The sequence below is a fragment of the Dreissena polymorpha genome, chromosome 10, assembly GCF_020536995.1.
Source record: "Dreissena polymorpha isolate Duluth1 chromosome 10, UMN_Dpol_1.0, whole genome shotgun sequence".
Taxonomy (NCBI): Eukaryota; Metazoa; Mollusca; class Bivalvia; order Myida; family Dreissenidae; genus Dreissena; species Dreissena polymorpha.
In genome coordinates this window covers 30,275,889-30,303,847 of record NC_068364.1, presented here as the reverse complement: position 1 = coordinate 30,303,847, position 27,959 = coordinate 30,275,889, and the positions used below count along the sequence as shown (strand labels likewise).

General features: G+C 34.8%; 1 protein-coding gene across 4 annotated transcripts in view; it reads right to left on the bottom strand.

Moving 5' to 3' along the window:
• LOC127847823 (dual specificity calcium/calmodulin-dependent 3',5'-cyclic nucleotide phosphodiesterase 1A-like) overlaps window positions 1-27,959 on the bottom strand; it is a 305,382-nt gene that overhangs the window by 56,128 nt on the left and 221,295 nt on the right. The window contains exons 3-8 of one of the 4 annotated variants that reach the window (XM_052380018.1): window positions 27,848-27,865; window positions 23,652-23,832; window positions 22,851-22,964; window positions 3,794-3,976; window positions 1,987-2,001; window positions 142-208 (exon numbers count right to left, since the gene is read on the bottom strand). In XM_052380018.1, the coding sequence (XP_052235978.1) occupies window positions 142-208; window positions 1,987-2,001; window positions 3,794-3,976; window positions 22,851-22,964; window positions 23,652-23,832; window positions 27,848-27,865 (578 nt within the window). The remainder of the gene's footprint in view (window positions 1-141; window positions 209-1,986; window positions 2,002-3,793; window positions 3,977-22,850; window positions 22,965-23,651; window positions 23,833-27,847; window positions 27,866-27,959) is intronic. The other 3 variants (XM_052380019.1, XM_052380016.1, XM_052380020.1) reach the window with 3 other exon arrangements.

The window sequence follows — 27,959 nt, the reverse complement described above, 5'->3', positions numbered from 1 at the left end:
CAACCCAAAGATACTGATGCGCAGCAAACAGCATAAAACGTGAACAGACTGCGAGTTACTCGCAGGCTGTTCTGGTTTTACACTGGTTGCATATAGCTCTTTTCCCTTTGCTTCTGAGTGGGAAAGGGTCACATGACATACCTTTAAAATTAGTAGAACGTGAGGGGGTACATTAAGCCCTGTAGAACTGGACAAACGTCGGTATATTCTGCAAGTGTACGACAATATTCGCAACTAAAACCATGCAACAAGAAACAAGTAACTCATGGACAGTAGTTTCACAAAATTCCTTATAGGAGTTTCCAGATACATTTTCCTTATGTACCCCATGTCATTATATACTCAATTCCTTGAGAGTAAATTCTGTAAAATTCATGATATTCTGTAAATTCGTATCTATATAGATCAAGCTTTTCTAAAGGTATTTTCCAATCAGAAAATTCAAAACTTGAAAAAACAGCTTAGATGCTTAGTATTTTAACCTATATATAAGGGACTTTTTCACTTTTTGGTAAATTGCCAAAATTGAAAAAAAAGTTTCAGTTTTGCAAATTTTCGTTTTAGTTATGATATTTTTGTGAGGAAACATTACTACTGAAAATTTCCCATGCTCTAAAATATCCATTATGATTATGCATCTTTTGACGATTGAAATATCTTAAAAACATAGTGTTATAAAGGCGAAACAATTGAATCATTTGGAGCATTCTGTTGTTACTGTTTTATTTTGTGACATTGGGAGGATTGATTACACAAAGAATAAAATACATCACTCACTGAATCAGCGCCAATAGCCAAGTAAATTAACCCATTTATGCCCAGTGGACTCTCCCATCCTGCAAAATTGGATCAATTTATTTCCAAAATAAGGGATGTCTAGTATATTTATTTCTATATTGAGAATATTTCTGCCAGATATTCCTTTAAACTAACAGTGCAGACCCAGATGAGACGCCGCATCATGCTGCGTCTCATCTGAGTCTACACTGCTTGCCAAGGCCTTATGTCTAGATGCTAGGCATAAATGGGTTAAATGCTACACTTTTACTCCAAGGGTCAGTGGTTCAAGCCTTGTTGAAAACTCTTTGAAAGGTCCCTAAATATAATCACTAAAATCGGTGGCTAGTTCTTGAAAATGTTTTTTTCCCAAAGATTTGCAGATTTTTACTTCTTTAAATTTGGTAATTCCTGAATATAGATGATTAATTTAATGGATTTTACACAGAAGAGTTTGATCAGAAAGAGTCATAGAGGTGTAAATTGTGTGTTTTGTATTAAAAGGAGTTTCGTGAACACACAGTCCAGAACAATAAACTTAATATAAAGATTAATAAAACAGGAACATTTTTGTTCAAACAATGACAATTGCTATTAATAGCAACTATTTTGTAAAGCAAATCGTCTACTGAATGTAATAAGTCATGTAACTGACATTTTTTTATACATTTATACTTTTTTCCATTTTTGTGTTTATTATGGTGACATACATCAACAGTACTGTTAAAATATTAAGTCAACCCTTTTTGGTGAGAATAATATTTTTACCAAATTTTTTTAATTGACATTATGCACACATGTCATTTTCTGAATGTAAAAAGTAGCGTAACTGACATTTTGTTAAATTTTCAGCAGAAGCAAAAAAACTGTTCTATTAAAATAAAAAACATTTTTCGTATTCACATTTTCTGATTAGTATTATAATAACACTTGAAAAAAAACGAAACAAAACTCCAAATTAATATGTCTTTTTAAAAACAATTCAAAATTAAGGAAGGAGCAGTTAGCATAATTTGAACACTGAAATATTTTTAATGCAAAAAATAACGTAAGTGCTCTTACTGTATTTCAGAAAATGTCGGAAAAAAAGCATTGCCTGAACAATTCACAAAATGTCAGTTACCCTAGTTATTACATTCAGTACACGAAATGTGTGAAGCTAAAATTTAAATCAAATCACCTATAACAGATCCATTAAAAAGTATATACCTTTCTGTATATAACCTAAAAATTAAAGCTTATATTTCTTGGTTTTAAATCATCAAAACAAAAATTACATTATTATTTGTTTCACATGACCATTCATGAAAATGAAATTTAAGAAAATATAGTTCTTGCATCAAAACCAAACTTTTTGTTTGCTTATAAGAATTCAAAAAAAGCCGTATTAGGAGTTTTATTTTGATATTTTATTTTAAAGAAACAATTTAAAATTTATATAAAAAAAATATCATATTTTAAAAGCATAATTTAATTTTAAAATGTCATGATTTTGATTTAAGTTTGATAAGTTTTGATTGAAATAATCGGCATATATAATCAAGATAAAATATGTTGAAAAATCAAAATTTCAATTGAAGACAATTAACATTGATTTATTGCTGCATTAAAAGAATATAGAATGACATAAGCTTTAAATAACAAAAAATACCTGGGTCTCATTTCAATTAGATACATATGCAAATATTAGACTGATAAACACAATTCCAACGTGTTCGATGATTGTAGGTTCTCCCTTCTATAAAAATTAAAAATTAACCCTTTGCATGCTGGGAAATTTGTCGTCTGCTAAAATGTCGTCTGCTGAATTTCTAAAATTAGCATTTTCTTCGATTTTTTTCAAAGAATATTATCAGAATAGCAAACAGTTTGGATCCTGATGAGACGTTCTGTGGCGTCTCATCTGGATCCAAACTGTTTGCAAAGGCCTTCAAAATTCGGTTCCCGCACTGAAAGGGTTAAACTAAAGCTTTGTCACAGACGTGAAGTATACCCCCACATACTGCATTGACACAGAATATTTTGCATGCTGTCTTCATTAAACGAGAAAGGCTAATTTATGGTGATTTTTAAGAATTATTATGCTATTATCATTTATGGCCATTTTGACCATTGAACTCTTGAATTCTTTCACATGACACGCCCTTCAATGACTTTGAACAAAATTTATGTACAGGGTCATTTGAAAATCTCACAATGAATGACATAGTTATGGCCCGGACAAGCTCATTTATGGCCATTTTTGACTTTTGAACTCCAAGTGTGACCTTTCCCTTGGAGATATCCACGTAATTCTTTCGCATGACACACCGTTCAATAAATGTGAACAAATGTACCAAGTAATTTTAAAATCTCACAATGAATGACATAGTTATGGCCCTGACAAGATCATTTATGGCCATTTTTGACCTTTGAACTCAAAGTATGACCTTGACCTTGGATATCGAAGTACTTCTTTCGCATGACACACCGTCCATTAATGGTGAACAAATGTACCAAGTCATTTTATAATCTAACGATAAATGACATATTTATGGTCCAGACAAACTTTCGGTTAAAAAATGCACTAAGTGACCCCGTGACCTAGTTTTGACCAGGCATGACCCATATTCAAACTTGACCAAGACATCATCTAGATACAACTTGTGACCAAGTTTGGTGAAGATCGGATGAAATTTTGGGACAGACAGACAAAGTGACTCCTATATAATTAATGGTACCTATTAAATCAATACAAATCTCCCAAAAAACCATTTATTTGCATCAGTTAATAAAGGTCTATGAATTGAAAATATGAGTAAATTTTCAAACAGCATAAAACAGCTTAGTCAAGGAAATTTATGGTAATCAATTCATCAATAAATATTTTCAAAGAAACAATTAATTTGCGTTGATTTGTAAACATCTATAAACGTAAAAATATTAGTTTGTTTTCAGAATTGCGTAACTAACTTAGTGAAACTGTGTCCAGGCAAACTACAAAACAAAAATGGACAATGCTTAAAAAATGCATTACCTGTCGACCATAATTCCTGCTCGTATCGCGTTTGCCACGCTGCGAAACTTAGGTTTGTCCTCACCGCGACGTTTGATATTGCTCATCGACCGCGTGAATGTCAACGCTAGCCAATCCCGCACCTCGGTCGGCACCGCGTCCGGTTCCACTTCGCTGAGTTCATCTTCCTCATCGCAAAGACGTCTGCAAACAAACGGTAACAACTAATGAGTACAAACCAAATGGATAAAAATTATTCGTTTCCCATGTGACTAATTTATTTGCCAACGTAAAAAAAAAAAGACGTATATTTCCAACAACATTCACATATCAATATTCTGATGTTGTTCGGCAATAACTCAAGATGCTAAGTTAGGACAAATCATATGGGGTAATAACTACTGAGTAGGAAACAAACTGTTAACTAAGAGCTATTAACTAGAAGTTTTGCTCATAGCAAAGACCCTAAGAAACACAATTGATGTACTATCATGGTTGATGAGTTCATGTTTTAAAATGCTCATTGCAATTTGAAAAACAAGAGGGCCATATGCCCTAAGGCGCTCACCTGAGACCCATAGGAACTAAAATATTCTGGAAAGGAGGAGTTGAAAATAATAAAAGTACTTCATGAAACATAAATATTATCATAAGGTTCACAAGAAGAAATTTGCTCGCCCCTGGAAACCATGCTGTTCAGAGCACCGGAGCCATTTTCAAAGTAAATCAAGATATTATAGGAACGTATGTTCTCAGCATGTTTCATTAAGATTGAATTAAAATGTGACTTATAGAGTTCACAATGTTTCACTATAGCAATAAAAAGAAATCTGCCACCCACCTCAGGGCCTTGCTTTTAAACAAACTGGAACTATTTTCAGACTCACTCGTCAATGATATTTCCAATTAAAACAACAATCAACCCTATTTAAAACACAAACCTTTGATAATCACCTCAAAACTACCCACCTGACATCCATTAACTGTGTGCCATAACAATTTGTGTTCCACTCTTATCAGTCTGAAGGTTTCTATGATTTGACCTAGTGACCTAGTTTCTGACCTCTAGTGACCCAAATAAAATCCCAATCCAGATTTCATCAAGTTAAACATTTTGACAAAATTTCATAAAGATCTGATGGAAACTGTGACCTCTATTGTCTACACAAGGTCTTTCTCTGATTTGACCTAGTGACCTAGTTTTTGACCCCAGATGATCCAAATACAATCCCAACCCAGTATTTATCAAGATTAACATTCTCGCCAAATTTTATTAAGATTGGATGAAAACTGGGCCTCTACTGTCTGCACAAGTTTTTTTTAAACTTTGACCTAGTGACCTAGTTTTTGACCCCAGATGACTGATATTCCATCCCAACCCAGATTTTTAACAAGACAAACATTCTGACCATATTTCATTAAGATCTGCTGAAAACTGTGACCTCTATTGTCCACACAAGGTTTTTCCAGTGACCAAGTTTCTGACCCCAGATGACCCAAATACAATCCCAACCCAGATTTCATCAAGATAAACATTCTGACCAAATTTCATAAAGATTGGATGAAAACTGTGACCTCTATTGTCTACACAAGGTTTTTCTTTGATTTGACCTTGTGACCTAGTTTTTCACCCCAGATGACCCAAATACAATCCCAACCCAGATTTCATCAAGATCAACATTCTGACCAAATTTCATAAAGATTGGCTGATAACTGTGACCTCTATTGTCTACACAAGGTTTTTCTATTATTTTACCTAGTGACCTAGTTTTTGACCCCAGATGACCCAAATACAATCCCAACCCAGATTTCATCAGGATAAACATTCTGACCAAATTTCATAAGATTGGATGAAAACTGTGACCTCTTCTGTCTACACAAACAAATTGTTGACAGACACACGCATGCATGGACGCATGCACGCCGGACATCACACGATCACATAAGCTCACCGTGTCACTTTGTGACAGGTGAGCTAAAAATACAATTTAGGCCAACATATCCTGATATAATATTTCACCTTAAAGAAATAGTTCATTTAAAAATTCACTGAAATGTTAAAGTAATAATTCTATAGAACCTGTTATATTGAATCCTTTTTTCTTTATTTAAATATGAATATATTAAAAATATCATTAAAATCTTAAAGAAACAACTAACCATTGGTATGAACAATAAATCAATTTAATTCATCTTTTTAATTAATCAATATTCACTGAATATTTTTTTATAAATGCAAGTAACTATGTGTCAGAACACCCAATTACTTTCTACTTCTAAAATATTTGTCTGAACCTTTTAAATAATTACTACAAGGTAACTGCCGACAATTCAAAGAATTTTAGTGCATTTCCAGTAGTTATTAGGTATTAATACACACAAAACAAACAATGTTGAACATGGTTAAATTTTCACACCATGGTATGAACAGAGCGAGTTAAAAAAATATGTATATTTCCAACGTCCAACCACAATGTTTTTCTTAAAGAGTTTCCAGAATATAAATGAAATAAGAAATTGCAATAATTTTCTTCTTATAAAATCAAGAAATCTGTTAAGAGGTCGCTTGGCGTAATGGATAAGCTGTCTGCCTACAACTGGGAGGTCTAGGGTTTCAATCCCCACTCAGCGAGTGTTCTCTAGATCTTTACCAAAGTCACCAAGTACTGGTTACACCCAGGAAACAGACTCGACAGTGTTTATATAAGCCTGGGGTGGTATTCCAGAAACATCTTAAGTCATTTCTTAAATAATTTCACTTAAGTTCAAAATTTCAATGTTTTGTATTTCTTTACTAAATAAGGAAACACATGTTTTTTTGGTATTCCTAAAATAACATTGGCATAATGATGTTTTTTAAATGTATATCTTGATGCCAATCTATCGCAATATGAAATGAAACACTTAAGAAAATTTCCTAATTTAAGGTTAAGAATAAAATTTAACTTAAGATGCTTCTGGAATACTACCCCTGAGGCTTTTGATGCAATCAAGCTAAAATAAATAGGTTTAAACTAAACTAAGAAATCTGTCACTTAAGAAAAACAAGAGGTCCAAAGGCCCTATGGCGCTCACCTGAGACCCAAAGGAACTGAGCAGGTTACATGTGTTCACAAGGTTACACAATAAATTTTAAAGGAAAACTGCCCTACAACTGGGCAGCAATTTTTAAACAAACCACAAACATTTTTGAACTCATCCCAGATAATTTTATATGTGTCTTGTTCTGAGAAAACTGGGCTTAATTCATGTGCGTAAAGTGTCGTCCCAGACTAGCCTGTGCAGTCTGCACAGGCTAATCAGGGACGACACTTTCCCCTTTTATGGTATTTTTAGTTTGAAGGAAGTCCCTTCTTACCGAAAATCAAGTTTAAGCGGAAAGTGTCGTCCCTGATTAGCCTGTGCGGACTGCACAGGCTTATCTGGGACAGCACTTTAGGCACATGCATTATGCCCAGTTTTGTCAGAACAAGACACATATGATGAACATTCATGATGGATGGGTTAAAATTCCACTTATTAATAGGGATTGCAAATAGTTTTCCTACAGTAAATGAAAACTGCCCTGCCTCCTGTTTTTCAATTTACAGGAACCATGTCATACTTTAAAGAGAAATCATAAGAACACATGTGCAGAACAAGTTTTATGAAGACTGCGCATCAACAAATGTGAGTTCTAGGTTTCACAAGCTCTTTCTTGACAATGTCATAGTGACCTACGTTTTGAACCCACATGACCCAGTTTCGAACTTGGCCTATAGAGATCAATGCCAGGGACAAATTTAATGACCAAGTTTCATGTAGATTTTGGCAATACATGCTGCCTTTAGTGTGTTTACATGTAAAATGTTGACAATGCACGAAGAACAATAGACAACAAGAGATGTGTTTGTGAGAAACACAATGCCCCCTGTGCGCCTGAAGCCATATATTTGACCTTTGACCTTGAAGGATGATCTTGACCTTTCACCACTCAAAATGTGCAGCTCCATGAGATACACATGCATGCCAAATATCAAGTTGCTATCTTCAAAAATGCAAAAGCTATTGCAAAACTTTAACCAAGGTTAAAGTTTTGACACACACATACAATGACAGACAGACAGACAGACAGACAGACAGACAGACAGACAGACAGACAGACAGACAGACAGACAGACAGACAGGCCAAAAACAATATGCCCCCGATCTTTCGATCCGGGGGCATAAAAACGTGATCACAAACCTCTCCATTAGTATGTTAGTGCTCAGGTGAGCTAAAAATTACATACTTTCTAAATAAACAAATAAAAAAGGGATCTTTTCATCAAAATGTTGAACATCTCCCACTGTATAATTTTGGCTATACTCAGATTTGTCAGAATAAGTTAATAAAGATCATGATATTTCTAGTACTTGAGATACACATGTGTGCCAAATATCAAGTTGCTATCTTCAATATTGCAAAAGTTATTGCAAATGTTAAAGTTGGGGCAAACAAACAAACAAACACACAAACAAACAAACAAACCAACAGACAGGGCAAAAACAATATGTCCCCTGCAAATTCCTTTCATTTCTATGCAGCATACACCCATGTTCAAAATTGGACAATTTATGTAACATATTTCTTATATTGCATCCAAAATGCCTCCACAAACTCAATATTCAAGATTCCAACAACAGGCTGCATCAAATATTGATTCTTTATCAATAAATTTTCCCCAACAAGCAATTTCACAGGATAAGTGGACAATATCTGAAAAGCCTGAAACGAAATGCTGCAGACACAAAATGCTGAAGACGCAAAATGCTGAAGACGTTATTTACAAGTGTCTGGAAAAGTTGAATGGAGGCAATAAGACATAGAAATGAGGCTTAATTCAACAAACATCGTGTAATTCAATCATTCCCAAGCACACCCAATCATTAGACGCTATTCTAAAATGCAACAATATGCCGGGCTAGACTTTAAGGTGGTAAACCTATTTGCGGAGTGTAGAATCAATAGTGTTTCAAATGGCAAATAGTCACGACTACAGGGGAATTATTTAAATAAAACCATACTTCATCCAGATTTATTTCAAGCCACTTTAATCACCTCCTATACAAACCCACCACCAGGGTAAATTTTTCTTCCTATTTCCAACATAACTTGCAGAAAAACACAATCTCTGCAATGGCAGTCTCTAAAAAAACACAACAGATTCCTGTCAACAACATATTGAGCCTGTTGACAATAACGCTCCTATCTGATCCTTGCTCTGGGAAAATGGGGCTTAATGCATGTGCAGAAAGTGAAATTGTCTCAGATAAGATTTTTATGGAATTTTTCATTCCAATCAAGTCTCTCCTAAACCAAAATCCAAATGTCGTCCCTTGTTAAAGCCTGATCAGATGGCACAGGCTTATCAGGGACGGCACTTTACGCACATGCATAAAGCCCCATTTTCCCAAAGTGCAGCGTACTTAAATTTGATTGGAGGTAGTGGCTGGTAACAATTAGGAGATAATCATACATTGTTGAGCTACTATTGATGGTTTTTAATTTTTAAGAATTTTCACATGAAATGTATTGGTTAATTAAGTTGGTTCTCTAACATGCAATTATTCTATGCTTACAAAATATTGGAAAATATCTAAGAGTTTGAGGAAATGTATATACCCCACATTTTGAGGAAATCAACATGTTTTCATTAAAAAACACACAACAATACCTGTATATATCGCTCTTTTCATTATCGTTTTAAACATTTTATTGATAGATCATTTATTTTATTTTTTACTTTCGTTGCTGCCTATGCCTTGAGGAGCATATGACAAACACTGACCGTATGAGCCGCGTTCTGGGAAAACCAGGCTTAATGCATTACTTAGACTGTCATCCCAGATTAGCCTGTGCAGTCCCCTGAGCAGGTATGACACTTTTCGCTTTAAAGGGGTTTTTTGTTTAAAGGAAGTCATATCTAAACAAAAATCAAGTTTATGCACAAAAGTGTCATCTCTGCAAGTTTGTCCACTTTACGAACATGCATTAAGCCCTGTTTTCCCAGACCGAGGCTCATATGTACAAGCATGCTGCAGATACAATCATTCAATTTGTTGTATAGTCAAGACAGCTAATAATCAGCTCTCATATCAGCTGTGTGGCATGCACAAATAAATAGGCAGCTGAAAACGCTTATAAAATGGAAATGATTTGATTTGTATGATGGTTATATAAATATGAAATATAAATTATTAAACTTGACCTAAACAGTTTGAAATTAAATTCATGAAAGAGATATCAAATAAAAAGCCAATATCTAGAAAAAAAACTGTGAAGGTTCTTCTTTTCTGCATATCTTTGAATTAAAATGTGATTATTCTTATGACCCAATCATTTATTGATGATGTCATGATAATTACACACAAAACATTTATTGATGATGTCATGATAATTACACACAAAACATTTATTGATGATGTCATGATAATTACACACAAATCATTTATTGATGATGTCATGATAATTACACACAAAACAATCAGTTTCTCTACTCTTTTTTAAGGATCTGAATGTTTGTTTGTATCAATATTATAGATATGTTTCAAAGTTTTTCTTTTCATTTTACCAGTCTTCAGATTGGAATTCTATTACATATTTGTTTTGCAATGTCGCAAAAAAAGGTTCTATAAGCAATCTATTTCTCACACTAAAAACATGGTATGAATAGCATTAAATGTTATCAATGTTTGATTGTACTAAGAGTAAATATCAAATTTCCAAATACTATCTGCTAGCTGTCTTATGGAACAGACTCACAACCTTCCAATTACTATCTGTTTTCTGATTGAACAGACTCAAACTCTTTATTTACATTTGCAATTTGATAGGATAGAATCAAACTTCCAATTACAATCTGCTTTCTGATTGGACACAGTTTTGGAGTTTCTTAACCATAACATTTTTGGGGGGGCAAGAGCATATAATTTGCGTGTGCACTTATGCCCCCAGAACACGTGTTTGAACACAGACAATTAATCAACAATTTTATTCTACAGTGGACAGACTATTTGAGCGAGTTTCAACCAGTAGTTGAAGAAAAGATTAAAACACAAAATTTTGGAATGCATATATTCTAGTGGAAATACAACAAAAGGCCGAAATTCTGCAAACATTTGTCTCCATCTATGTTCCTATATTTACAATCATTTAAATACATAAGGTAATTAAACTGTGGAAGTTTCAGTACAATCTATACCAAACAGTAAAACAGGGTGGAGGATCAACTGGGTTAAAGTTGTTGAAATACATTTGCACAAACTTTAAGTGCCAAAAACGCGGACGGAGGACTAGCTGGCTAATATGACAATACCTCGGGTTTACTCCGAAAACAGCCGAGCTTAAAAAATTATACATTATAAACATGATTATAAAATAACAGTATATACATTTTTTATAAGTATGGTTTAAGCGCCGTCTAAAATTTATATTTTAAAGTGCTTGAGAATTAAATTGCTGAATAATAAACTCAATAAACCAATCATTGAATTTATTGGAAAAGTTTTTGGGAAATTTTGTTCAGATTTTGGGGAAAAAATGTCGTATTGTAGTCATAATTTCTGATAAATTATTAATGTATATTTTCTAAAAAGATGTGCATACAATAATTAAGTAAAATGCTGATTGAAATACGTTTTGAAAATAATTCAAATAAAACAAGACTATTGCCAAGCAATATATGTCCCCAACCGGCTCCACCATTGTCAGAAATAATTGTTAATATTTTTTTATATTATTGTTTCCATAGCAACCAGAATTTTTGATGTTGGAACAAAATGAAATGACGTGCATAATGTCCTTATTATCATCTATCCATGTTTCAAGTTTCATGAAAAAATATTAAGAACTTTAAAAGTTATCGCAGGATCCAGAAAAGTGTGACAGACTCGCAGACAGACGGACACACAGAGCGCAAACCATAAGTCCCCTCCGGTGAAACCTGTAGGGGACAATTACATGCTCCCCAAGGCTCAATATTTTCTACAGTAAATATGGCCAAGAAAAACAGTTGTAGCCAAATGGATATTTCTTGAGCCAAATTTGTAGCCATTGGCTAATTTGGCGATTGGAAGAGCAAGCCCAGAATAAATAAAACAAATGAAATGTACAAAGTCGAAATAACAATTGTGAATCATGATTTAAAATGGAATGAGGAACAAAAATAAAATTATACTTGTATTTCTACTTATACAATGCCACCATGCCTAATCTAGCTTCTATATTATAAATGCAATACTATTACTAAGTAATACTATTACTATAGAACTATAATATAAAAATTCTAAAGACACAATACACTTCTATGCAATATAAAACATCTACATCCTCAAAATAAGCCTTGTTCCTGGAAAACTGGACATAATGCACGCGTATAAAGTGTTGTCTGTGATTAGTCTGTGCAGTCTACACAGGCTAATCAGGGAGAACACATTCTGTTTTTCTTTTTTCTCAAATGGAAGTCTCTGCTTCGGAAAAAAAGTTTATGCGAAGTGTTGTCCCTGATTGTTTATGCAGAGTGTTGTCCCTAATTGTTTATGCGGAGTGTTGTCCCTGATTGTTTATGGGGAGTGTTTTTTTCTGATTGTTTATAGGGAGTGTTGTCCCTGATTGTTTATGGGGAGTGTTTTTTTCTGATTGTTTATGGGGAGTGTTGTCCCTGATTGTTTATGCGGAGTGTTGTCCCTGATTGTTTATGGGGAGTGTTGTTCCTGATTGTTTATGCGGAGTGTTGTCCCCAATTGTTTATGCGGAGTGTTTTTTTTCTGATTGTTTATAGGGAGTGTTGTCCCTGATTGTTTATGCGGAGTGTTTTTTCTGATTGTTTATGGGGAGTGTTGTCCCTGATTGTTTATGCGGAGTGTTGTCCCTGATTGTTTATGGGGAGTGTTGTTCATGATTGTTTATGCGGAATGTTGTTCCTGATTGTTAATGGGGAGTGTTGTCCCTGATTGTTTATGGGGAGTGTTGTCCCTGATTGTTTATGGGGAGTGTTTTTTTCTGATTGTTTATGGGAAGTGTTGTTCCTGATTGTTTATGTGGAGTGTTGTCCCTGATTGTTTATTACGAGTGTAATGTTCCTGATTGTTTATGCGGAGTGTTGTTCCTGATTGTTTATGTGGAGTGCTGTTCCTGATTGTTTATTTAAAGTGTTGTTCCTGATTGTTTATGGGGAGTGTTGTCCCTGATTGTTTATGCGGAGTGTTGTCCCTGATTGTTTATGGGGAGTGTTGTTTTTTTATTGTTTATGGGGAGTTTTGTCCCTGATTGTTTATGCGGAGTGTTTTTTTCTGATTGTTTATGGTGAGTGTTGTCCCTGATTGTTTATGCGGAGTGTTGTCCCTGATTGTTTATGGGGAGTGTTGTTCCTGATTGTTTATGCGGAGTGTTGTTCCTGATTGTTTATGGGGAGTGTTTTCCCTGATTGTTTATTAGGAGTGTAATGTTCCTGATTGTTTATGCGGAGTGTTGTTCCTGATTGTTTATGTGGAGTGCTGTTCCTGATTGTTTATGTAAAGTGTTGTTCCTGATTGTTTATGGGGAGTGTTGTCCCTGATTGTTTATGCAGAGTGTTTTCCTTGATTGTTTATGGGGAGTGTTGTTTTTTTATTGCTTATGGGGAGTGTTGTCCCTGATTGTTTATGGGGAGTGTTGTTCCTGATTGTTTATGCGGAGTGTTGTCCCCGATTGTTTATGGGGAGTGTTTTTTTTCTGATTGTTTATGCAGAGTGTTGTCCCTGATTGTTTATGCGGAGTGTTTTTTCTGATTGTTCATGGGGAGTGTTGTCCCTGACTGTTTATGCGGAGTGTTGTCCCTGATTGTTTATGGGGAGTGTTGTTCATGATTGTTTATGCGGAATGTTGTTCCTGATTGTTAATGGGGAGTGTTGTCCCTGATTGTTTATGGGGAGTGTTGTCCCTGATTGTTTATGGGGAGTGTTTTTTTCTGATTGTTTATGGGAAGTGTTGTTCCTGATTGCTTATGTGGAGTGTTGTCCCTGATTGTTTATTACGAGTGTAATGTTCCTGATTGTTTATGCGGAGTGTTGTTCCTGATTGTTTATGTGGAGTGCTGTTCCTGATTGTTTATTTAAAGTGTTGTTCCTGATTGTTTATGGGGAGTGTTGTCCCTGATTGTTTATGCAGAGTGTTGTCCCTGATTGTTTATGGGGAGTGTTGTTTTTTTATTGTTTATGGGGAGTTTTGTCCCTGATTGTTTATGCGGAGTATTTTTTTCTGATTGTTTATGGGGAGTGTTGTCCCTGATTGTTTATGCGGAGTGTTGTCCCTGATTGTTTATGGGGAGTGTTGTTCCTGATTGTTTATGCGGAGTGTTGTTCCTGATTGTTTATGGGGAGTGTTTTCCCTGATTGTTTATTAGGAGTGTAATGTTCCTGATTGTTTATGCGGAGTGTTGTTCCTGATTGTTTATGTGGAGTGCTGTTCCTGATTGTTTATGTAAAGTGTTGTTCCTGATTGTTTATGGGGAGTGTTGTCCCTGATTGTTTATGCAGAGTGTTTTCCTTGATTGTTTATGGGGAGTGTTGTTTTTTTATTGCTTATGGGGAGTGTTGTCCCTGATTGTTTATGGGGAGTGTTGTTCCTGATTGTTTATGCGGAGTGTTGTCCCCGATTGTTTATGGGGAGTGTTTTTTTTCTGATTGTTTATGCAGAGTGTTGTCCCTGATTGTTTATGCGGAGTGTTTTTTCTGATTGTTCATGGGGAGTGTTGTCCCTGACTGTTTATGCGGAGTGTTGTCCCTGATTGTTTTTGGGGAGTGTTGTTCATGATTGTTTATGCGGAATGTTGTTCCTGATTGTTAATGGGGAGTGTTGTCCCTGATTGTTTATGGGGAGTGTTGTCCCTGATTGTTTATGGGGAGTGTTTTTTTCTGATTGTTTATGGGAAGTGTTGTTCCTGATTGTTTATGTGGAGTGTTATCCCTGATTGTTTATTACGAGTGTAATGTTCCTGATTGTTTATGTGGAGTGTTGTTCCTGATTGTTTATGTGGAGTGCTGTTCCTGATTGTTTATTTAAAGTGTTGTTCCTGATTGTTTATGGGGAGTGTTGTCCCTGATTGTTTATGCAGAGTGTTGTCCCTGATTGTTTATGGGGAGTGTTGTTTTTTTATTGTTTATGGGGAGTTTTGTCCCTGATTGTTTATGCGGAGTATTTTTTTCTGATTGTTTATGGGGAGTGTTGTCCCTGATTGTTTATGCGGAGTGTTGTCCCTGATTGTTTATGGGGAGTGTTGTTCCTGATTGTTTATGCGGAGTGTTGTTCCTGATTGTTTATGGGGAGTGTTTTCCCTGATTGTTTATTAAGAGTGTTATGTTCCTGATTGTTTATGCGGAGTGTTGTTCCTGATTGTTTATGTGGAGTGCTGTTCCTGATTGTTTATGTAAAGTGTTGTTCCTGATTGTTTATGGGGAGTGTTGTCCCTGATTGTTTATGCGGAGTGTTGTCCCTGATTGTTTATGGGGAGTGTTGTTTTTTTATTGTTTATGGGGAGTGTTGTCCCTGATTGTTTATGCGGAGTGTTTTTTTCTGATTGTTTATGGGGCGTGTTGTCCCTGATTGTTTATGCGGAGTGTTGTCCCTGATTGTTTATGGGGAGTGTTGTTCCTGATTGTTTATGCGGAGTGTTGTTCCTGATTGTTTATGTGGAGTGTTGTTCTTTATTGTTTATGCAGAGTGTTGTTCCTGATTGTTTATGCAGAGTGTTGTTCCTGATTTTTTATGCATAGTGTTGTTCCTGATTGTTTATGCAGAGTGTTTTCCCTGATTAGCCTGTGCATACTGCCCAGGCAAATCTGAGATGATATTTTAAATACATGCATTTAGCCCGGTTTTCCCAGAACAGGGAAAATAGAAAACAAATGTGTCCTAAAAATAATCAACGTGGTGTGGGCATGCTTATTTGCTAGTCGAAGAAACGGTCTAAATAGCGCATACGGGACACGGGATTTTACCTTGCGTCGTTCGACTTCTGTCTGTCATTTGCGCACTCTTGACATCGACTTGTGACGGTAAAGATGAGAGAAAGACAGATGAAACTGAGTATGAGGCGAGAAAAAAACAGAAATCAGAAAAGAGAACTGTCAAATAATAATAGCCAGGCCTTTCCACGTATTAATGTTGTTTTTTTTGTTGTTTTTTTAAACTTATTTTTACCTTTTTATTTTTGACTTTATTTCAATATCAGGGCTTCTTTGCCTGATTATAATTAAAGTAGGGTTTGTTTAAAAGCGTTGCCCCAGAATAAGTGTTTTTTAAGTAATGCACTTAAAATTAAACCCTATTAAACCTAAAAAATAGTTCCTACTGGAACACATTAGTCCCTAAAAAAGAAAGCCCCAGATAAAGTGATAAAGTAAAAATTACTGATAATTCTATCATATGCACTGATACAATTGTGAAACCATACAAGAAGTTGTGTAAAATTTTACAGCGATAAAAACACTCCACAAATAAATTAAACCCCAGTAAATTTACTTATATGAAAATGGTGTAAAGCACATGCACTTGCCTCCTATGAAAGTGTTTGGCAAAGTTTAACCCATTTAAGCCTAGTGGGCTCTCCCATCCTTCTAAATTGGATCAATTTACTTCCTAGGGATGTCTAGTATATTTATTTCTATACTTAGAATATTTCTTACAGAAATTCCTTCAAGCAAACACTGCAGACCCAGATGAGACGCCGCATCATACAGCGTCTCATCTGGGTCTACGCTGTTTGCCAAGGCCCTTTTTCTAGACGCTAGGCATAAATGGGTTAAAGTAGTCTGATAGTGCCGTCATCATATGTAACAGAGTTTTGCTTAGGTCTTATTTCACATGGTAAAATCGATAAGCATTCTAAGCATATAAATTAGATATTAGAGCGCATGTTTGTTTGCAACAATGGTCATTATAAAGAAAGTTCATTGTTTTTAAAAACATGTTTGTATCACCCAAGATTAATTCAGCATCTATACAGAAACAAATAGGAAACTTTTGATTTTGTCATTGTGGTGTCTATATATATATTAGTGTTCTAACAGACTAGCAAAAATGACATAGGCCAACAATAAAGTAATTCAAAGCTCTTCTCAATTCAAAGGCAAAGGCAGCAAGTAATAATTCACAGAAGGAAAAGAAAACTTGTGAAAACATTACAAATGTTTGCACTTCGAGTTTTAATTTTACAATGTCCGTCATTATGGTTATCAAGACATACAATACAAAACAGTGGAAAGCAATCAAATAGACATGACTATTTCATTCAACATTTCATGAGAACATTTTGGCTATCTGAATTTTAAATTTTGCTGCTAATTGCTTAAAAACTGACAAATGATTTTTTTAAGCTGATAACTAATAATACAACTTTTTTTATTTATTTTAATTGAAATAAAATGGAAATGTTTGAACAGTCTTGGAAGTTTTTAGCAGTCTATCATTTTAACATGAATAAAATTTGTTTTCGAGCAACAATATTCTATAAAGAAATCAAAGCTTTGAATAGTTTTCACACATTCACTGGAAAAAAACTTATTGAAACCCACTTGGGCCTGAAAATTAAGCAAGCTTCATTGTGTTATTAAACTAAGGGCAGTAACTATAATAAATACTATGAATAGCAGTTTCCCTTTCTAGAGCAACCATGAAATATACTTTAGCTTGAATTAAATTAATAATTAAACAGTTACAGGTTTTCTTTGCACTATAGAAAAGCAAAGGCAAGAAAAACAACCTTAACATTCAGATACTGGAAGCAATGGTCTAAGAAGTTTTGATATTTATTTACTTTGCACATTATACAAGAATGAATGCATTTGATTGTGTTCAAGAACTAAATACTGGGCATCAGGGCCCTCAATCTGTCAAATCCACGGCCGAAATTTGGCCGCATTCCCCACCCACCCACCCCTGAAAAGTATACTTTTCCCCCTTTTTGGCGGAAAAATTCCCCCTAAAATATTTTTTTTTTTTTTTTTTTTTTTTTTAATAGTAAGATGTGTCTCATGATTATTATATCTCAATTCTATTTTAATTTAATCTTGTCAAACATACTAATTTATGAAAAAAGCAATGAATATAGTGCAAACATGTACAAATGTTATAATTAGAGAGTAAGTAAAAAATCCCCCCCCCCCCCCAAAAGGGAAACGACGCGAAAATTCCCCCTGCTATGGGTAGCGACCCGCTTCCCCTAAAATGGATTGAGGGCCCTGTCATGTATATATCATGGGAAGCGCTACTTATATTAACATCTCTATACGCTGTAACAATTTCATGGAATCCATATGAAAAAATACCACAAAAAGTTTGCCTTTTTAATTGTTGCTTTCTGTAAAAATTCATATTCAAGTCAACATGAAATGGCATTTCACACAAAAACCAGTACATTGATGAATTTAAGAGTATAGTAATGATTATTGTATCATATTTAAGGTAAAGGTGGAGTAAAAAAATCTTATTACACAATTCAATTACATATATGATCTAGATCTACACATTTCTGGAAGGGCATGGATAGGTTTTTTCCTCTATGGAAATAACATATTGAAATATCTTTTCTTGATGAACCTTGACACTATAGAAAGTATAGTTGTGTGCGTGAATTGCTCTTAATGTCAAATCCTTTACATTATATATAACTTGTGCATGCAAGAATGGGTCTTATGCCATGCCTTGCAAAACTTGCATGACTTAGCAGATAGGGTAGGTCCTTACCAGACTGCATGACTATATGTATATTGGCGTATCAACCAAAAACAGTACATTGATAAAGAATTATTATTATTATAATTGTATCATATTTTAAGTGAATAGGTGGATTAAAAATATTATAGTAACATAATTGATATCAATCTGCGCGTGTTTTGGAGGAAAATTTATTGCGAATGTCTCAATGGAAAGAGATACATGTTTTCTTGATGCACCTATATCAATCACTTAAGAAAATATATTTAAGTACATGAATTGCTTTAAAGTAAATGGCAAATCCTTTACATTATATATGATCCATACCATGCGAAAAATGGTACCATGCCTTGAAGTACTTGCATGACTTTACAGCAGGCAGAGTAGCTCCTCACCAGACTGCATGACTGGGCAGGCTGGTCTGTAGCTACACTGGCCGCATTAGACATAAAGGCCATTTTTGCATGACACATTTCATACAAGCAGATAAACATCATGGTAAGTATACATTAAGTATACAAGTAGATTTAAAGTACAGAACAAATTACAGAATTTACAAATAATTGGACCCAAAAATCCAATTGCCAATTTTGGGACTAAATTTGAAACACTTAAAGATTAGATTCAATAGTTCAAAGGCCGTTATTACACTTGCCATTTAATTTATCAGACAAGAAAATGGCAGCATAACCAACAATTGGGACATAACAATCAACATGGGGTTGAGAAAGAACGCACCTTTGAAAAACAAACCATACTGTATTTTAATTCTGTTAGTTGAAACCCACACATCAGTAAGTTCATTTCAGCAAATCCTTTGACAACACTCATGAGACTGGGTTTGTGTTAATGTTTATAATAAAAACAGAGACATCTTAATTAGTGGAAATGCAAAAAGGTAAATTAGTGGTTACAGGTGATCACGTAAATTTTGGTGGTAACAAATAAACCTTATTTGCTGAAGTTTTTTATCGTCAAGTTCGTCATAGGGGATTTCAATCTTTTCTGTGCTCGATTCACGTCTGTAAAATGTGCAATTTCTAAACATGAGCCTTGCTTTCTTAGAAAACAGGGTTTAATGCAGTCCGCCTATACTAATCAGGGATGACACTTTCTGCTTTAACTAGATTTTCACTTACCGTAGGTTTCCACGTATAGCGCGCAGTGTTTTACCTCCAAAATTCAAATTAAAAAGCTGGTGCGCGCTATTCATTGATACAACGCCATCCTGGCTGCTAAATTGGTAAAAAATATGTTGTGTAATCGTAAATAATAAAAATGGCCGCCATGTTTTTTTCCATAAAACTACCACCCTATAATCGTACAGACTGAAGGGCCATTGTCGAAACAACAAGAAGTCACTACTGGTAGATATGAATGCGGTAGAAGAAGTTTTGGTCAAAAATACATTTGTTTGAATAAACTTGCGGACATTTCTTTGTTTGTGTTTTTACACTTCTTTATTGATGAATTCCGATGGGGATCGTTGTTGACAGTCCAGAGAGCAGGCAAGGGTAAGTGCGAACGAGGTCTTTTTTGCGGATAACGGTAGGTGTGAAAGGGGGTCATTTTGCACTTCGTAATTGGCAGATGTTATTGAGTAATATGTGCCACGACTTGTTACGATGCTAATTGACATTTGGGACACTAATTGAAACTTGAGAACATGAAGATATGCAATTGCATTTTGTGTGTATAAATATTGAACGTTCAACAGTGGTGTACCTCAACAACTGTATCCCTGTCTCCCATGCGACATTCAAATTTACCGGTAATGCCCATGCTTTCCCAGAGGAAAAATCACACGATGTACACTAATTCTTATTTTCTCACGTTTTTCACGAAATGCACATGGACTGTTAATCTTTTGCTAGAAAATAACAAAATTGTAAGAAAAGTATAGTGCTATGCAACCCATGCTCCTAATCATAATGACGCTTCCTATTTTGAATGCTTAATTAAGCTTTCCAATGCACCGGATTATTGGATTGTGCAATAGTAAAATGGCGGCCATTTTCGGTTTGATTTGGTGGTTTAATTGTCTATAAATATTTTTTCCTCCATTTTTGCATTTAAAAAACAGCCTGCGTGCTATACACGGGAGCGCGCTATACGTGGAAACCTGAGGTAGATGATACTTAAACGCAAAATATCATAAAGGCAAAAAGTGTCTTCTCTGACTAGCCTGTCCGGATTGCACAAGCTAAAATGGGAAGCCATTTAACTCACATGCATTAAGCCCCATTTTCCCAGATACTTTCAAGCCTTCGCATCCAATAAAAATCTAATAATTTTGCAAACCTGGGACATTTGGCCTGGTTATTTTTTAGACGACCTGAAGAAAAGCTTATGTGTCATTAATCCTACTTCATCACACAGGTGGTTAGCGTGTGGCTATGATATTAATTAGTGAAAACATCATTTTGAATGATAAATAATCATATTATAACGAAAAATTAACTTTTCTGAAAAAAAATATTTCACTATCAAATATATATATAACAAGGTATGCAACTCAAAATCAGCCCAAAACGGGGTGCATCGCTTTGAACAGCCATATCTTCATCAATTTTGCAGCGATTTTCACGATCTCGGTCTTATTCAACGCAGAAATGAATTTCCTTTCTGGAAATGTATATGTCTTGCAATATTTTTACAAATGCTGGGTCAACTTTTAAGAAATAACACGATACACAACACGCATGACCCAGTTGACAGTGATCATGCTGTCTTTAAGACTGAAATCTTCACGGAGTAAAGGGCAACTTCCCTACAAAGTTCATGTAGTTCGATACCATAATTCAATAAAACGTATGAAAAAACATTATTACCGTTCTTGTCGTTACATTCTGCATCAAGACTAACTGTCCAGCGCCGTTTGAAACCTTTGTTTACATACATTTCAACTAACTGACATTTTAAACATACGAGTGATTTCATTGGTCCAATGCGGAGGTGTGTCTTTACAACTGGAGATTTCATTCATAAAGAATACATGATCACTGTCAACTGGGTCATGTGTGTTGTGTATCGTGTTATTTCTTAAAAGTTGACCCAGCATTTGTAAAAATATTGCAAGACATATACATTTCCAGAAAGGAAATTCATTTCTGCGTTGAATAAGACCGAGATCGTGAAAATCGCTGCACAATTGATGAAGATATGGCTGTTCAAAGCGATGCACCCCGTTATGGGGTGATTTTGAGTTGCATACCTTGTTATATATATATTTGATAGTGAAATATTTTTTTTCAGAAAAGTTAATTTTTCGTTATAATATGATTATTTATCATTCAAAATGATGTTTTCACTAATTAATATCATAGCCACACGCTAACCACCTGTGCTTCATCATACTTTTGCTTGAGAATTATACGCAAATAATTCATTCATTGGAATAATTGTCAAAACAAAAATTTAACATTTTAAGTTTTATATAAACAAATGGTGCCATATTTAGTGACGAAATAAGGTAAGAGAAGATAAAAACTTGCCAAGTTGATGGTCTTTCATTATAATTTTTTTTTTAAATGAAAAAATAAAAATTAGCCCACACACAAATTCCATTTAAAAACAACACTTTTACTTTTAGAAAGAATGTGTACAGATTTCTTTGAACTTTTATGTTAACTTGCCAAATGCCCAACAGCAAGAATTTAAACTTGTCAAAGTGTTTCGGGTCCTGAGCCATTTATATTCAGTATATTGTTCCAACATTTCGAAATTGTCCAGGGATAAAAAGAAAAAAAATTAACACAACATTTGACATGTAAAATAAATTAAGTAATAAATATATAAATAATCAATAAGTATGGATACCATCCTTCAGAAGTAATTACAAATGAAAGAAAACATACTTTTTATTCAAAAGCATTTTTTCCCTAAATTTCAAAGCAAAATGTCAGTGGTAAAACTAACATAAATGTCCTTTTTTGCATAGAAAATCAAATTTCATAGGCCAATAAGGCAGTATTTTTTTTCCCAAAACATGCTTTTTCAGTAAAAAAGAACAGCAATAATCACCACAGCTTACTTACAATGACTTTAACTCTGCTTCAGTAACTTCTTTTTGTTCAGCCATTTTGATTTTCTATCTGATGACATCATCAGTGATGTCATGACATCATCCAAAATATGATGTCATTCCACAAGGAGCATGGACACAATAACACATTAATTTTATACCAGTGCAAATCAATTTGAAAGGAAAAAGGAAAACTAAACCATGACCCAAGATAATTTGTTGTGCTTCATTAAATAATGCTTTATTGAAAGAAAACACCTGTCTTAAAACTGTTCAACCTATATATAACACAATATTTATTTCATGCAATATTTACAAAAGAAAGAAGTTAAATATGTTACCTGGTTTCATCAATATATACAGTTTCAAGGACTTGTGCTGCATATTCAAGGTTTTTCAACAAATCTTCTTTTGAGATTTCCTCTTTTTGTAATTTTCGTACTATATGTTTAAGTCTGAAAATATAAGTCATAAAGATCTTAATATTAAACTAAACCCACATCAATAATAATTATTTTTATTAACAGCTTTATTATTATATAAATGTAGATATATATAATTATTTAATTTAATTATTTAGATAATAAATATAGAAATGCTTATAACAGAAACAAGAGGGCAAAGATGGTTCTAGATTGCTCAGCTGAGTAATGTTCTAAAAGAGATAAAAAAAGTGGTCTAAATCAAACATGTGATTCCCGGAGGGACAAGGCCAGTTTTTATTTGAACAACTATATAGATGAAAATAATACATAATTCCAAATATAAGATCTCTGGTCTAAAATAAGAATGCTAAAAATGGACAAATGGTGAAATCATTAATTAGATTGAGAACAATTCTATTCATTCAGCAATTAAAAGCCTTTGTCCACTCAGACCCAAAGTGAAAATGACATAATTCAACCAACATAAAACCAGAACAACACGCTTTTCACTAGCAAACAGTGTATTTTTGTTTGTTTTGCTACTTATTTGTAATCTAAGGGTTGGAAACAAAGCCTTTAAAACTCGAAGCTTAAAGATAAAAGTAAGACAGGTCTTTAATTTAATTGGATTTTCTAAGGGACTACCAATACGTCAAGTTGGTATCAGAGAGGTAAAGAATACAGAGTCTTTTAAAATATGTGTCGCAGATATAATACCTGAGTGAGCAAACATGCGAGGCTTCTGGCACGTCGACTGGTGGAAGTTTGTCAGTGCCAAGGTCAACGGTGGCGTAGGAATCACTCTCAAGGGACGCTACGCTCGAAGTACGACTGCTGTTGTTGGAAACAACCTTGGTGCGAGAGTTTGACCTTCGTAACACAGTCAATGATCCAGTACCTGAAGAAAAGCATTGAGAATCATTAAAAGTAGTCGGTCATAATAATGTGTTCCATAATATTGGTCTTTTAAAAGACTCGTTAATGGATTTAAATGCTTTTAAAAAAACGCCTTTTACTAACAAAACTATCATTCTTGGTGTAATCTTTAACAGTTATAATATCAATAAACAAGACCTGTCAAGAAGAACATTTCCCTTGACTTTATATGAGCCTCACTTTGGGAAAACAGGGCTTAATGCATGTGCCTGAAGTGTCATCTAAGATAAGACTGCGCAGTCTGCACAGGCTAACAAAACAACACTTTCTGCTTGTGGGGTATTTTTCATATGAAGAAAGTGTCTTCTACACAAAAACCCATTCAAGGCGGAAACTGTTGTCCCTAAAAAAATTAGCCTGTGCAGACTGCACAGGCTTACCTGTGACAAAACTTTTCAGGCCCATGAATAAAGCCCAATGTTTCAAGAACAAGGCTTGTATATTTATTTAAGCTTTCAAGAAATTTGGAATTTTGAATATTTTCTTATTTGCAGAATTTTCTTCAAGACACTTTCAGTACAGCCAACGCGGCACAAACTAATATTGGGAAAATTAGCATTTTCTTCTATGTTTTTTCTAAGAATACTATCAGAATAGCAAATAGTTTGGATCCTGATGAGACGCCACGTTCTGTGGCGTCTCATCTGGATCCAAACTGTTTGCAAAAGCCTTCAAAAATCGGTTCCAGCCCTGAAAGAGTTAAAACAATCCTGACTCATCAGTACTCAAGTGAACATAAATACAAAAATCACATGCATTGCCTCATGTTAAGCAGCCATTTCTATGCAAGGCAAATCTCAGTTTACGTTCCATCAAAGACAGAAGTTAATTGATCATGACATTGGAAACTGTTTTGTGACAGTTTTCTAAATCTGCGGCATCGCAGGTCAATATGGTCCCCAATTACCATTAGAAACTGCCTGTCGTATCTTATTTGTGGACACATCTAGAAATACGGCTATGGGGGAATCTATAACCAGCGTATGCAAATTGGGCACCCCCACTGTCGGGAAGCTATTTCCTCTGATGTTATTTTAGTCTGGTAACTAATATGAGACACGCTCTGCGAAAGGGGGGTTAAATGCATGTCCATTAGTGTCGCCTCAGATAAGCCTGTGAAGTCTGCACAGGCTTAGAATCAGGGGTGAAACTTTCCGCCAATGAATTTTGCTAAAGAAGATAATTTCTTTTAACAAAAATATCATTAAGCAGAAAGTGTTGTCCCTGATTAGCCAGGGCAGACTGCACTGTGTGCCACAGGCAAATCTGGGATGACACTTTACATATATGCATTAAACCCCCTTTTCCCAGAGTGAGGCTCAGTCAAAGCCACATGCCTACTTGCAAACCCTTTTAACCCTTTCAGTGCTGGAACCGAATTTTAAAGGCCTTTGCAAACAGTTTGGATCCAGATGAGACACCACAGAACGTGGCGTCTCATCAGGATCCAAACTGTTTGCTATTCTGAAAGTATTCTTTGAAAACAATCAAAGAAAATGCTAATTTTAGAAATTCAGCAGACGACATTTTTGCAGACGACAAATTTCCCAGCATGCAAAGGGTTAAAGAATTTCTTTCAAAGGACAAGGAAGCAACAGACTCATCACGATAAGCAGCTAAGAACTTATCATGTGCAGTGAATAATAAAGCTACTTTTCATCTGAAATGGGCTCTTGCAGGTAATGATTGTATTTCATCTTCTGACACTAAAACTGCAATATCAACTGCAATCCTTTTGTAACAAGCAAATTTGTTGAATTGATTATACCCTGCCAATATGCTTCTGGAAACAAAAGTGTTATATTTGACACTCAAAAAAGCATTTTTTCAAGATACAAAGGGCCATAACACTGTTATTAACAGATGGTGTACAATGCCATTTGGCGTGCATCATCATAGTATCCATATATATATACGCATACCAAGTTTAAATGAAATCCGTCAAAGCACTTCCAAGATATGGCACTGGACGGGTGGAAAGACGGACGGACAGCGCCTAAACAATATCCCTCCGCCGATGGCGGGGGATAATAAGACTAGATGGCTAAAGTAAAACAAGCATATATTCTCTTGTAATAGTCTCCAGGAACATCTTCCGGCTAGATTGAACTTTACCGGTACGCAGTTGTTTACCACTATCGACAAAGCGTAGGTTTTGGGGCGGTAGCCCCCGATTCTAAGGAAATATATAGGATAAAAAAGATTATAAGGTGTTGCGTTAGTTGTTATGTGTAAGGTGTTAAGGGTTAGGGTTAGGGTACGCTGTTCGATGTTAAGTGTTGCGTACCGGTAAACTACAATAGTCCCCATCTTCCAAAGGCATTTCATAGCGGTAAATTTAATTAATTATTTAAAACATACCATAATAATTGGAATATGTAGTGTTTTTTTTTAAACATTTCAGTCAAAGAAATACCTTGTTTTTGCAATGACTGTTTCACCAAATAAAACATTAATTTGGCATTGTTTTTTTTATACATATTTTAGAAAACAAGGGGGGAGATTCACATTTTAATTTGGGTAGAGCTCATTATTAGAAAATATACAAGATATTTGTGTCTATTCAACACATAATCCAGTTCATCATGGTGGATGTTCTTGAAAACTGTATTCTCTAGAGCAGTAACACTAGTTTTCTAATATTTTACCTGGTGACCTAGTTTATAGATGTCCATGACCCAGATTTGACCTTGGTGACCCAGTTTATAGGCGTCTATGACCTAGATTTGACCTTGATGACCTTGTTTATAGACACCCATGACAAGATTTGACCTTGGTGACCTAGTTTATAGACGCCCATGACCCAGATTTAACCTTGATGACCTTGTTAATAGACGCCTATGACCCATACTTGACCTTGGTGACCTCATTTATATACACCTGTGACCCAGATTCGACCTCAGCCTAGATATTGGCCAAATAACAAATCTGACCAAGTTTCATCAAGATTGAATGAAAAAGTGATAGCAATCTTAACCCATTTATGCCTAGTGGACTCTCCCATCCTTCTAAATTGGATCAATTTATTTCCAAAATTAGGGATGTCTGGTATATTTATTTCTATTTTTAGAATATTTCTTACAGAATTTCGTTTAAGCAAACAGTGTAGACCCTGATGAGATGTGCAATGTCCTTTTTTCAGGACACTAGGCATAAATGGGTTAAAGTTGATGATCCACACCCAACACCCAAAACTGCATGATGCTGAACTAATGGTCAATACATTAGTATATTAGGCACTTTGTGCTCAGGTGAGCTAAAACAAGTCATGTTTTTATCACTTTTTGGGACGATAGCCCATGGCTTTGGAATTGGGAATTTTATCGGCATTTTCATGAAATTGGGAAAATAAATTCATTAGCCTTTTTATTCCAAACGAAAAGTCCACTGATTAGGGAAATACTGTATTTGATATAACTCTTTATAATCAATCAAATTAAAAGAACAAAATCATATAATACTTTGTTAGATGTAATTGAACTATAATTGAGATAAAATACGCATTAGACACTTCTTTCTAAAAAAAAAATAAAAAAATATTTTTTTTTTTTTTTTTTGAAATTGGGAATTTTTTTCCACATTTTGGGAAAAAAGTATACTTTTTGGGATTGGGAACATAGCCGAATTTCGGCTATAAAATCGGGACAAAAATAACCCTGCAAGTACATGCTTGGTGCCAGGTGCAAGTGCGTACATATGAGCCGTGCTCTGTGAAAAGGGGGTTTAATGCATGTGCGTAAAGTGTTGTCCCAGATTTGCCTGTGTAGTCCACACAGGCTAATCAGGGACAACACTTTCCCTCTAAACTAGATATTTGCTATGAAGAGTTTCTTTAAACCAAAAATATCATAAAAGTGGAAAGTGTCATCCTCGATTAGCCTGTTCAGATTGCACAGGAAAATCTGTGACGACACTTTACACATGCATTAAACCCCTTTTCACAGAAGACTGCTCATTAACAATTTTGCATATAATACCTTTACTTAGTGTTTCATCTGAAATGAATCAAAATAGGTCAATAAATGTACAAATATTCTTATATGTGTCTTGTTCTGTGAAAGCTGGTCATAATGCATGTGCGTAAAGTGT